Genomic DNA, 13,879 nt, shown 5'->3' with positions numbered 1-13,879 from the left:
AAGTCACACGGATGCCAAGGAGGGGACACGTAGAAATGCTGTGACCATGGCCTCCACAGCGACACGGCTTGGCTACTGCTGCTCCCAGGGCAGAGCTCAGTCAGGGCAGAGGGAGCCCCGCGTCCACCAACGCAGCTTCCGAGGGCAGCACCTCTTTAGAAACGACGGCCGGAGATGATGGGCTTGGGGGACAACCTTAGGGGGTCTGTGGCTAAGGCCGAGGAGGACAGCGGGGTACAGCTCCTCGTGAGCATGGCCCAGAGTGACCTCGCTGGGGCACTGGACCCAGGAAGGTTCCACAGGAAAGCGACTGCCGGCCGGTGGGCATTGTGTTCCCACTCATTCAAGAGGCTCCATTGTGCTACATCCTGACCAGAGCGGCTACTACAAATTTTAAAAATTTTAGCCCATCCGGCAGGCAGGAAGTAGCAATGCTTGAGGCTTTTACGCCGCGTTTCCCCAATGAAGAGTGATGCTGAGCATCTTTGATACCCTTATTGGCCACTCGTATGGCTTTTTTCAAAGAAAGTATCATCGGAGTTCCTGTCGTGGCACGGTGGTTCACGAATCCGACTGGGAATCACGAGGTTGCAGCTTCGATCCCTGACCTCGCTCAGTGGGTTAAGGATCCGGTGTTGCCATGAGCTGTGGTGTAGGTCACAGACGCAGCTCGGATCCCGCAGTGCTGGGGCTCTGGCGTAGGCCCGGCACCTGCAGCTCTGATTTGACCCCTAGTCTGGGAACCTCCACATGCCGCGGGAGTGGCCCTGGAAAAGGCAAAAGGACAAAATAAAATAAAGTATCTGATCTGGTCAAAACGCTTACGTACTTTTGTGTGGGATTGCGCATCTTTTCCCCATCTATGAAGGTATGATCAGCACACAATAGAGACGGCACGCTTTTTTGGCGCAGGTACGCACCAGCGAGGCCACCCCCGCAGTGAAGACATGGAGCGCGTCTGCCACCCTCAGAGACTTTCAAGCCCCTCCCCGTCGCCACCGTCACCTCCCCGGGGGGCCTCTGACTTGCTGCCTTCACTCCCACTCCAGCCTGCATTTGCTGACATGCTGTCTCAGTGGAACTGTAAGCATGTGTGCTCTTTTTCTACCAATCAGCACAACCACCGCGAGGCCCCCCAGTGCTGCCGTGCGCATCAGCAGCTCACCGGTTCCGATGACCACGCGGCACCCGCCTCTCGGCTCCAACGCAGTTTGTTCACCCTTCACTTGCTGCCATGCCTTTGGGTGGTTTCCAGCTGTTGGCAATGACGTGAAAGCGGCTATGAATCTCCAGGTGGGGTTTTCTGGGGACAAGCCTTTCCTTTATCTTCGTAGGAGGGGGACGGCCAGATTCAGTAGATTTGTGCTTTGTTTTATTTATTTATTTATTTTTTGGTCTTTTTGCCTTTTCTAGGGCCGCTCCCACAGCATATGGAGGTTCCCAGGCTAGGGGTCGAATCGGAGGTGGAGCCACTGGCCTACACCACAGCCACAGCAACGCAGGATCCGAGCCGCGTCTGCGACCTACGCCACAGCTCACGGCAACACCGGATCCTCAACCCACTGAGCAAGGCCAGGGATCGAACCCACAACCTCATGGTTCCTAGTCGGATTCGTCAACCACTGCGCCACGACGGGAACTCCAGATTTGTGCTTCTTAAGAAACTGTCGAAATGTTTTCCCAAGTAGCTGTGCCACCTTCCACCCCCTGCACGCGGGAGGCCGGTTTCATCACCTTTTCACCAAGACTCAGTGGCGGCCACTCTTAAATGTCAGCCATTCTAACAGGCATGCAGTGGCGTCTTATCACTGGGTTGATTTTTCTTTCCCTCGTGAACAACAACGTCGAACACACCACGTGAACTCTCTGCCAGCCATGGATCTTCTCTGAGGAAGTGTCTTTTCAGATCTTTTGCTCAAATTTTTATTTGTCCGCTTTTTCTTCTTAATGACTTCTGAGAGTTCTTTTCACCCTGCGGAGAGAGAGAGTTCTTCAGAGGTATGGGGTCCAGGTGTTTTTCCCCAAGTCTATGACTTGTCATTTCATTTTCTTAACATTATCTTTTGAAGAAGAAAAATTTTTAATTTTTACAAAGTTCAATTTATCAGTTTTCCTTTTATGGATAGTGCTTTTGGTGCTGAATCCAGAGATCAGTTTGGGGGAAACTGCCACCTTAACACTATTGAGTCTTTTGACACAATTGTAGTGTGTATCTCCATGACTGCAGGCCTTCTTTAATTACTCTCTCCAATGTTTTTTCAATTTTCAATGTCTAAAGCCTTCCACAAATTTTGTTAGATTATCTCCCACTGTTTCATAATTTTTGGTGCTGGTATAAACGATATGGTTTTAGTTCCAATACCTAATATTGCCGACACAGAAATATAACTGATTTCCATGTCTTTACTCGGCTCTCTACGGCACTGCCACACGCACTTATTAGTGTTGGTAGCGTCTTCATAGTTCCCGCCAACTCTTCCACAAAGGCGATCATGCAATCTGGATGTCTTTTATTTCTTTTTCTTGCTTTATTGCACTGGCTAGGACCTCCAAGCAGTGAGGAACAGCAGAGGGAAGAGCAGACACCTCTAACTCCAGGTTCCCAGTAGGACTCAGGACTTCCTCCTTCAATCTGATGTTAGTTGACCGCCTCTGTCAGGAATGTGGGCGTTTGTCAAGTGCTTTTTCTGCATCTTCTGGGACGATCCTAGAAGTTCTCTTTTCCTTGTTAATATGGTAAGTTGTACTGATGAATTCTCAAATGCAACTACCCCTGCATTTTTGGAATAACTCTCCCTTGATCATGATGGATTATCCTTTTTTAAGATTGTTGTATTTGATTCCTACAATGCGTCTAGAATTTTTACTTCTACATTACTGAGAGATAACCGTCTGCAGTTTTCTTTCCATTTCTTTCTCTGATTTTGATCCTTTGACATTTGTCGAGGCTGATTTTATGGCTCAGCATACTGCTCCATCCTGGGAAATACTCTCTGTGTACTTGAAAAGAATGTGTATTCAGCTGTGTTCAGGCGTATCATTCGGTAAATATTAATTAGGTTAAGTTGGTTGGTGGTGGTGTTCAAATCGTCTATATCCTTATTTTATCTGTTTATATAATCAGTTACTGACAGAGGAAAGTTGAAAGCTCTACAGATGATTGTGGACTTGTATATATCTCTTGAATATTCTCATGGTCTTGCTTTTTGTATTTGAGGCTCTGACATTGTCAGTTCAATAAAGATTCCTAAGTCATTTTAACGAACTGACCATTTTCTCATTCTAAAGGGTCTCTCTCTCTGATAATACCCCTTAAAGCGTACCTCAATTAATATCAATACGGTCACTGTACTCTTCCTATATTTAGAGATTCCATTGTCTATATTTTCCACACTTTTGCTTTCAACTCATGTGTGTCTATTTCATTGGCTTTGGCTTTAGTAGAATATAGCTGAAGCTTGTTTTTTTAATTCAGTTCGCTTTTCATTTGAAGGGCTTAGCCCATTTGTATTTAAAGCAATGATAGAGTGGATCTCAATAATTTTATCAAGAAATTTTAGTTTCTTGGTATTTGCTTATATTCAACCCATCCGATAGTTGTTCCTCTCTTCCTCCCTTCATTCTTTTTGTGGGTAAATGAAGCATTTTTAACATCCCATTTTATCCCTGAATTGACTTTTACTTATAACTATTTTTGCTTATTTTTTTAAATGGTTGCTGTAAAAATTATAATGTGTGTCTAATGTATTACAGTGTACATTCAAATAATATCCCAGAATTTCACAAATCAAGTTACAGCAGTATAATTACAGTATTCCTACCTACACTTTGTGCTCTTATTGTCATATATTTTTCTTCCACATGAGCTAAAAACCATGCAATACATCTTTATCATTATGCTTTAGACATCCAATAGCTTTTATCCAAAATTGTTGTATGTTGTGTGTATTTATATTTACCTGAAAATTTACTATTCTGGTGCATTCCATCTCTTTTTGTAAATATTGACTCCTATATGGTAACACTCTTCTTGACACCAAAGAACTTGTTTTGGCATTTCTCCAGTACAGGTCTTCCAGATACAGCTTCTTCCTGTTTCATTCTGAACAATATGGAATTCTAAAGTGACAGGTTTGGCTTTTTTCCTGGTCTTCTGATGAGAACTAAGACTTCATTCTTATAAAACACTCCCCTAGGTGTAAAGTGCCCTTTTTTTTTTTCCCCCCAAAGACACCTTTAAGATTTTTCTCTTTCTTTTTCCTCCCATTCTATCATGATACGCCTAGATTTGGTTTTCTCTGAATTTATCTTGCTTGAAGTTCGCTAAGCTTCTTTGATCACTGTTTTGATAACTTTTATCCATTTGGGGGAAAAGCCAGCCACTATTTCTTTAAATATTTTGTCTGCCTTATTCTCTCCTAGGACTCCAATTATACACATGTTGGAGTATTAGATGCTGCCCCATGTATCTTGGATGTTTTGTTTAATTGTGTACTCTATGTTCTTTTGTTTCCTTTTGATCACTTCTGTTGACCTGGCTTGAAGCTCATTGGTTCGCCCCTCCATGGTCTATTGGCTTGAAGCTCACTGGTTCGCCCTCCACAGTCTATCACTAACTCATCACATGAGTTCTTTACTTCTGATGCCGCTTTAATTTTCAGCATTTGCATGTAGTTCTCTTTTATTGTTTCCATCCCCTGCTACAATTTTCCATGTGTTCATTTGTGCTCTTTCACCCTTCCCACTCGATCCTTCAACATATTTACATTAACTACGAAAATATCCTTTCCGAAGAATTCTGCCGGCTAAGTCATATCTGGGATATTCTCTTAGTGACACTTTACTCTCTTGACCAAGACCGACATTTTCCTGTGCCTTCATGGGTCTCTCAGTTCTCGATGGTATGCGGGAAATCCTGGACAAAAGAGTGATGGAGAATTAAGCTCATGACATCTGACTCTAGACACTGGCACGCCCCTTCCTCTCTCAGTCTGCTGATGGAAGCTGAGTCCATGAAATCTATCTTGGAAATGGGTGTGGATTTTGTGGCGGTCAGTCCGATGCAGTCCCTGCTGACTATAGCAATGTCCAGGGCAGCTGGGGGCCTTTTCCTCAGCAGGGCTCAGACCTCAGCCCCAGCGCAACCCTGCAGATCTTCATGCTTCGCACACAGCTGTTGGTTTTCTGAACCCAGGGTCTCTGAGCTGTAGCCCGATACAGTTGTGAGTTGCTCAAGGTATCTTTCCCTGGCTTTCTGGGCTGTTTGTAGATTTTTCTGTACCACATCCCCTCGTGCCAAGGATGCTGAGGGCTGAGATGAGCTCAGAAAGGCCTGGAGCTCCTTGGGAGGGTCTCTCAGCCCTCCTCCCCTCCCCCACCCCGTGTCCTGCATCCTGTGTGTCTCATGTACTCGGGGCTCTGTGCCCCTCCCTCCCCCACCCCTGTGTCCTGTGTGTCTCATGTACTCAGGGCTCTGTGCCATCTGCCTCTGGATCCTATGCGCACATCAGTTTGAGGCATTGCCAACAGTTCCTCAGAACCCAGGCTGCTGCCCCCTCTCCCCTCCTATGGTGCCGGCCTCTGGGGAATCAGCTGTGGTCTCTTCTTCCCTGTGTGAGCTCATCACCTTCTGAATTTGGCACATTCAGGTTTCTCTGTGTCCTCGGCTCTCTGGGGCTTTTTCAAGCCTGGGACTTGGTGACCCCCTGGCTTATTCCTGCAGGCAGGGTGGGCCTGACAGCCTGCGCTTTGAGTCCATCGAAACATCTTCACCTGCTGGTTCTGGTTGTTCTTCCAACGCCAGCCTCCGGGAGCCCTGGACCCCCCTTCACTTCTGGTTCGAGTTCAGCCTTCCCTCCAGCACAGCGCCTGCTATTCTTAACCGTATCTTTTTGTCTCCCTCACCCAGTAAGACTGTAAAATCCCAGCACCTAGCACAGCTTCTTGCACATTAAAGATGCTTGAAACAATGGTTCCAAAGTAAATAAGTTATTTGCAGCATTTCCAAATGAGGGATTTGGGTTTCAACCTCCTCCAGAGCATGGAGTAAACTGAGACCTACGACGTTCTCTTAATGAGCCCGCGCTACTGGGGCTGATGAAAGCAGGGGCAGGTCTCCATCGCTACGCACGCAGAAGGAAGGGTCCACACTGCTGCAGGGATGGCGTGAGGGACCCAGCAGGCGTGGAGCTGGGCGTCCTGCTTAAAGGCACTGTGATGTTACACCATCCGGCTTCTGTTGGGCAGCAACCAGACCAAAGCCCTAAAGATGCGAAATTCACAGCCTTTCTCCGTCTCTGATAGCTCAGCGTGTGATGGCACATTCATAGGAAAGACGACTGATAAAGTAATTCATTGGTTGTAACTCGAAAGATCGCCAGTGTGGAAAGCTCCCATTTCCAACAGAAACACTTCATCAGCTGAGAGGGGAGGGGATCAGAAAACACAGCCCGAACCCTTGGCCAAAGTCTGCACGAAAAGCGTCTCGTACTTTATCCCATCTCTGCTTTTCAGGGGGACGGTCGAGAGTTCTCTCCTCAGTTAAACCCTGGGCGGAGAAAATCATGAGCTCCAGGGCTTCCATAACACAGAATAGAAATACCTAAGCCAAGATGCCACTGAGGGCGCCTTTTCTGAATCACCTTTGTGCCCACCAAGCTGAAACGACTGTGTGGAGATGACCAGAGAAGGCGCTGATCAAACCGGACGTTTCTGAGAGGGAGGGGGAACCAGCCAGTCACTGCGATGGGGCAACAGGCATAGAGCAGCACAGTCCAGATTGGGCCACGAGGTATGGCCATCCTCCTGCGGGTTCTAGAAATTACGGAAGCCCAACTGGACAGAAGGCGGCCGAGCTGGACAAGACCGGGGCCAGCCCATATTCTTGAAAGGGAGAGCAGAGAGGGATGCGGGCAGCGAGCGAGGTCCCTCCTCTGCCACCCAGCCCGGTGGCCCAGGTAGCCTCGGGGCCAGTTGGTCCACACCCTCGAACCACATCGACCGCAAGCTCCTGGAGGAAAGAACGATCCTGGCAAAGACACGCTTTCTTCCAAAACAGACAAGGCTGCTGGGGAAACACAGCCCAGGTCCGCTGAGTAAGGACCGGGAAGATTGCAGCAAATTCTGCAGACTCATGTGAGGGCCCAGGAGGGGTCGTGAGGGCACGCGTCTGCCCGGAGCCGCCGTCAGCCGGGCCCGTGGCGTCAGCAGCACAGCACCTCCCAGAGGCTCACCCGCCACCCACAGGGGCCTGGAGTTTGCTGCAGTTTGTCTCTAACTCCCAGCGTCTCGCAGTGCTGACAGCAGGTGCCGGGGAGTTAAGGGCTCGGTCCGCCGCAGGTGACTTCGTGCTGCTCTTGGTCCAGGGAGCAAGTTCTAGTCACGCCTGGCTCGCTCGTTTTAGTAGCAGAGCCAAACTCGTAAAATGACCAAAAGCAAACAAGAAATGTGGTGATGAGGTCAGGACTGACAACCAAGGCGTCCACGGCGCCAGCCACACGCCTGCTGCAGCAACGCCTCGCCAGCCTTCCCTTCCGGTTCTGCAGCCTGGACACCAGGCCACGTGTGCAGTGTCGCTGTCACGTCAGAAGAAGGCACGTGGATCAGCGTCGCGGGGAACCCGCCCCTGAACCCTTTCAAACGTCCCTCCTCCAGCACAGAGCTGGCACAGGGCTGCACGCAGCTCCCTTCCTGGACCGTCCGTGCCCAGCGCCCAGGCTCCCAGTGTGATGCACTGGGTACGGGAGCCCAGCCTGAGCTGAACCTCAGGGCCTTTTCCTAAAGACACAGCAGGGGACGAGGAGGAAGACAAAAATGACCTCACCGGTGCAGGTACCCAGGTTTCCGACGTGCGAGAGGACTGGGCGGAAGGGGAACTAAGTGCGACGTGGAGACGCGAGATCTGCACCCGCCCGCAGGGGGCCGTCAGAGGCCCCTCCTGGTTTGATTCCCGGCATGGGAAGCACTGACCAGGTTCACTCCGAGCAGAGCACTGCCGCCTGATTCTCCTTGCAGAGAATCCAGCAGGCGGTATGCACACTTGGCCTCGTTTTCATTTTGCTTTTAAAGTGGGTATTGCAATTAACAATAATAACTACTATTTTTTTTTTTTGGTCTTTTTGCCTTTTCTAGGGCAGCACCCATGGCATATGGAGGTTCCCAGGCTAGGGGTCAAATCGGAGCTGTAGCCAACGGCCTACACCAGAGCCACAGCAACGTGGGATCCGAGCCACATCTGCGACCCACACCACAGCTCACGGCAACACCAGATCCTCAACCCACTGAGCGAGGCCAGGAATCGAACCTGCCACCTCATGGTTCCTAGTCGGATTCATGAACCACTGCACCACGACGGGAACTCTGATAATAATGACTCTTAACTGAAGCCTTGGCCGAGAGCTTCCTGTGTTTTCCTGCTTAATCCTCATGATGACGTCATGACCACCGCTGCAGCTTTACGTCGAGGACCCTGGAGGATGGAGAGGAGAAGCAGCCTCCCGACACCACACGGCCCTGGGCAAGCGCGGGGCCTGAGCCTCTCCCACCACCCCGGCCCTTTGACCGCCCCACCCCCACCCTGGGACCCGTTTCACACCCAGGAAAGCGAGCTGGGCATCTGGTTGGTGACAGTGCTTGGTCACGTCAGTGCATAATGACAAAACCCAGTTTAACATTTAAAAAATACAGTAACCAGTGTTAGGACTTGCGGCTCAGCAGGATAAGGGTCTGGCGTTTTCGCTGCTGTGACTCTGGCTCCTGCTGTGGCGTGGGTTCGATCCCTGGGCCGTGAACCTCCAGGTGCCACGTGCACAACCAAATACACAAACATATAAGGCAGTGTTAGTGGACCCGGGGGTGGCGGCTGAGGCCTGTGCTGAGAAGCCTGCAGATGGCCCAGGGAACAGCCAAGGGGAAAGGCAGGGAGCCGGGGGCAGCGGGCTGGAATGAAGGGGAGCCGGCTGGCCCTCATCATCCGATTCCCCTCCAGGGAGGGGCCCAGCCACCCCCAGCCCATCCTGCAAGGCCGTGGGGCCGAGCCCCAACTCCACCACCAGATGGATTCTGAGAACAGGCTGAAGACCCTGCTGGGCAGCTGAGCTGGCAACCACGTTGCCACCCCCTCCTCAAGGAGCTGCAAACATGGGAGAAGTGCCACCAGGCGGTGTTCCCACGCACGGCCTCTCGACGGCGGTCTGGCTAGAACCGCCCACCTCTGCACGGCTGGGCACAGGCCAGGACTCTGCCAGGGCCTCCTTGGTCCAGGGCCACCATGAGGCCTCTGCCACGTGAGGCTGGACCCTGGGCAGTGGCCACACAACAGACGCCGACCCCTGGGGTCTGCCCGCACCTGCAGGCAGCACGCGTGGGGTCTAAGTGTCCCTAGTTCGCTGAGGCCCTGAGGCGACGAGCAAACGCGTGCGCGCCTTCGCCCCGGCATCGGCGCGGCGAAGGTGAGTCGGTCAACTTCTGCTGATGGAACTAATGGTGCCAACGCAGGTGCGAGTGTGGCCGTCGGACCCCAGCCGTGCCCAGGTCGCCCTGGACGTCACTGCTCAGGGTGTGGCGCCCCAGCTCTGACTCCCTCTCTAGACCCTTTTCTTCCCACGTATCAACACCTGGCAACTCCGTTTAACCAGCGGTCATCGCATCACGCACACTTTCCACACGAAAGGTCATGAGATTTCTACCTGCTTCTGTAAACTGCTCCTTCCCATACGCTTTGAATCCAGACTGGCCTTGGTGCAGAGCGAACTCCCCCAGGGCCAGGATACCCCCAAGGACGCGAGAGGGGTGTCCCAGGACCCCAACCTGCAGTGCCCACGCCAGGGTGGTCTCAGCAACAGGACGTGGCTCACGCTGTGTCCACCTCCTCCCTGCCACTCTCCCTCGCAGGGGACCCCGCAGCCACACAGCCAGGTTTGGGTCCGGGCCGTGGGTGCAGGCGCCCTCCCCCGGCCCAGGATACGGCAGATAACCCGATAAGCCCCAGGTATGCACCCAGCCCAGCCCAGAGAAAGCTCGGAGGGTCACCTGCAACAGTGGCCTGTCGAGCTTCGGCCCGGGGAGCGTGCGCGGGGCGGCAGCCTGGGACAGGGCCTCTAAGTAGGGCAGGTAGCGCTGAAGGGCCTCGGCCAGCACCTCGCCCTCTAGGTGGAGGCTCTGCTCGTCTTGCACATTCCACTTCGAGCTCCTGCAAAGCAAAAGGAAAGCGTGAGCCCGTCCACAGGCGCTGCATCCATGCCACCTGGTGCCCTGCACACGCCATGGGGGGAAGGAGGGCCGCGCCAGGATGGGGGCGCCAGGCCAGGTGGTGGGCGGGCCCCAGCCTTCTGCGCTCTCTGCTGCAGGCTGGAACCCCCCCAGCCTGCTGCCCGGACACCATGAAGACCTGGCGAGTGACCCCAAGTAGAGCGCCAGCCCTGTGGCCCGCCCCCTACAACAGCCCCCGAGCACCGGGGAAGGAGACAGACTCTGAGGGGCAGAGACCCCGGGGTGGGGGAGGTGCCTGAGGACAGAGGAGCCCTTGTCCTGCCGCCACCTGCCCTGGGCCCCCATCTCAGCCCCCGCCCCCGCCCCGTGTGCACACCGTTCAGAGAGGTGGGGGTGGCACATGGTGAGGGAGGACGGCCCGAGGACCCCACGTCCCGATCTCCCCAAGCGGGGACCAGGCAGGTTCCGAGGTGCAGGGCAGAGGTGGTGAGAAGGGGAGCAGATGGAGCCAGCCCGCTCGTCAGCGGACCCCTCGATGCCCTGGTCGTCCCTAGTGTGACCACAGGTCCTCAGGCGAGGAGGGGCTGTCACACAAGGAAGACGGCCAGCTCGGAGGACGGGGCCCCGGAGAAGCCCAGCCACACCTCTGATGACAAGACTGGAAACGATAAACGTGCACCGTTTACCGTGTACCCACAGATCTGCAGTGCCCGTCACGCAGGCGACCAGCCCGGTGCCAACGGACCACTGAAGAGTGGGTTGGGAGCTCAGGTCGCGCTGGCCTGTCCACAGAGGAGCTGCCGGTCACGTCTGCGTGGTGGAAGAGGCGCTGGGCCCGGGGCCGAGGCGCCTTCCCACCTGAAGGCCCGCGAGGAAACTGCCCTGTGTGGGGGCCTGGGAGACAGTGGGGCCAAGGCTGCAGACACTGCTGCCTGACTAGACGTGAGTCTGGGGACCTCGGGAAGGCTGTCCATGCAGCTACGGACTTAGGCTCAGACTCGTTAAGAGCCCTGTTTCCTGGCCGAAAGGGTCCCTCTGCCAAGAACAGCCTAGACGGAAGGTGGCCACGGGATCAGCAAGCAGCACCTGAGAAAGTCGGGACCACAAGGCCCCCCAGAGGCACCAGACAACACCTCAGAACCCGCGTGGGCCTGGGGTGAGGCCTGGGGGTGGGGAGGGGGCGGCCGCCATCCAGATTCCTCTCTGTCCTCCGTCCACCCCGGCTTCTGAGAGCCCGGCCGCTCTCTGGAGCCCTAGCCCAGCCCACGTGCAGCTTCACGCTGTGCTTGTGCCGGAAGGGCCGGGGAGGGACTCAGACGGGACACAGCCCCCCGAGTCCCCGGGCTCAGACCTCCTGCCGTGCGAAGGGCCAGCCAGGGGCCGTCTGGACACTCGCTTTCTCTCCAGCACGCGCTCCTGCCCACAACTCCCAAGGGCGACGCTGCCATCTGGACAGGTGGCAGGGCCGGTCCCAGACCATCGAGCCAGGCTTTGTGCTGAAAAGTCCCTCGCTGGTTTATCTTTTCCTCCCACATTTTACCGCAAGCCAGCGGCTGTGTTAAGCCTGTTGGCGACACAGCCCTGTGCACGGCAGCTCCACTCCACGCGCGGCCCCGCCACGCCCCGGGGACCCACCGTCACCCTTGAGTCCCCTCTTCCTGCACCTCCACCTCAGCTGCCCGCCAGGCTGACCCACGTCCGCCCACTTCCCTCCAGAAGCCACCGGGATCTTTAGCAAAGGGCGACCAGATCCGACCACTGACTGCTGAAACCCCACCCATGTCCCATGTCCCTTGTCACCCCCTCCTCAGCTCAGAGATGGCTTCGCCAACCGTTAGAGTTGGGGTTAGGGTTAGGGTTAGGCTTAGAGCATCCTAAGTTTCTTCAGCTCCTAGTCGAAATTACCTTCTGTGTTCACATATGGGTTTTTTTCTCACTATGCATCCTTTCACCGGAATGGGAGCTGCTTCTAAGGAGGGGCCACATTCTCCTGTGCTTCTCTGGTCCATTCCTCTACCCCGGAATTTGCACAGAGACCAAGTCAGGGCAGGGACTGAAGACATCGTGTCGACGGAGTGAATGAGCTTGGAAACATGACTGGACGCTGGGTTGACCCAGCATTATCTTAAAACCCTGGCATTTCCCATGGCTGACCTGTCATGCGGCACCTTTCCAGTGTTCGGAAAAGCATCTCTGTGAAACCTAAAAACTTCTACTACTTGGACTATATTTAGGACAACAAAGCTGATTATGGCGGTGAAATCAGAGTGCTTCAAGTTTTAAAAATTTTTATTTATTTATTTTGGGGTTTTTTAAGGGCCACGCCCACGGCATATGGAAGTTCCCAGGCTAGGGGTGGAATCGGAGCTATAGCTGCCGACCTACACCATGGCTCACAGCAATGCTGGATCCTTAACCCAGTGAGCAAGGCCGGGGGTCGAACCCATATCCTCATGGATACTAGTTGGGTTTGTAACCCGCTAGTTATGGACTAACAGGAACTCCCTGAATATGTCAAATTTATAACATGGATTTCCTTCCTTTCTTTCCTTTTTTTTTTTTTTGCCTTTTAGGGCTGCACTTGCAGCATATGGAGGTTCCCAGGCTCGTAGTTGAATCAGAGCTGCAGCTGCCGGCCTACACCTCAGCCACAGCAACGCTAGATCCAAGCCGCATCTGTGACCTATACCCCAGCTCAAGGCAACTCCAGATCCTGAACCCACTGAGCGAGGCCAGGGATCAAACCCAATTGCTCATGGATACTAGTTGGGTTCTTACCCCACTGAGCCACTCCTGGAGTGCTGCAGATCATAGACTTAGTTGGAAAACATGGCTTGTCCTCTCCTTTTTTAAGACAATGAACCTTTTTGACTAACACGACGCTCAGCCCTGTTACACTCTGACACTGGCGACTCCCCACGACCGAGCTGCGCTCTGTCCCTGGTGCTCAGTAAATGTGGTGATGGTTTTCTGAATCCAAAGTAACTTCAGATGATGCACCGGACGCGTACCTACAATGCAGGTGCAAGCGAACACGCCTGCGCATCGGGGCCGCACGTAAGAAAAGCCTGGGTTCTGCCCTTTGCCCTTGATGTGGAACGAGACCGCCCCAGCAAGGGGCGCAGCGGGCGGGCGGCACCAGGAGGCCAGGAAGAGTGGCATGTGCCAGGGATGTGACACGCTCCCTACTTTTGTCTTTCCGTCCTTTCTCCGATGATTCTCTCTGGAGAAGGATGGCTTTTCAGTAATAATTTGATTTTCACTCTTATTTACAAACGTACCCCATTCATACGATAAAAAGCCGTAGGATAACTGGAGAAAGCAAAGGATTCTGCTGCACGGCAGTAGGAGTCCTGCAGCCCCAGCAGGGCGGGTGCGGGTAGAAAGGCGGCAAGTGCAGGGGACAGATGCTGAGGCCATGCCCGCCTCCAGTCTGGGCAGCCCGGATGCGAGAGCAGGCCCGGGTCCAGCACCGCAGGGCTGGCTCCCTGTTGGGTGGCACCTCTCACTGTGGCCGAGATGCAGTGTCCACGGCCTGCCACAGGTCACCTCGGAGGACATGCACCAGCCCTGGCCTGGCCACCCCGAGCCTGGAAAATTCCTGCACTTCCAACCCAGATGTGGAGGCCTCCCTGGGCACCCCTGGGACCAGGACTTCAGAGCCGCACAG

At 53.8% G+C, this 13,879-nt stretch overlaps 1 protein-coding gene across 1 annotated transcript in view; it reads right to left on the bottom strand.

Annotated features, from left to right (window-relative positions):
* Positions 1-13,879, bottom strand: part of PTPRN2 (protein tyrosine phosphatase receptor type N2) — a 711,364-nt gene that overhangs the window by 474,978 nt on the left and 222,507 nt on the right. The window contains exon 5 of the mRNA XM_047763645.1: positions 10,030-10,189. Within this exon, the coding sequence (XP_047619601.1) occupies positions 10,030-10,189 (160 nt within the window). The remainder of the gene's footprint in view (positions 1-10,029; positions 10,190-13,879) is intronic.

This window comes from Phacochoerus africanus, chromosome 16 (genome assembly GCF_016906955.1).
Source record: "Phacochoerus africanus isolate WHEZ1 chromosome 16, ROS_Pafr_v1, whole genome shotgun sequence".
Taxonomy (NCBI): domain Eukaryota; kingdom Metazoa; phylum Chordata; class Mammalia; order Artiodactyla; family Suidae; genus Phacochoerus; species Phacochoerus africanus.
Note: the sequence above shows the minus strand (reverse complement) of the source record. Positions and strands in the feature narration are given on the sequence as shown.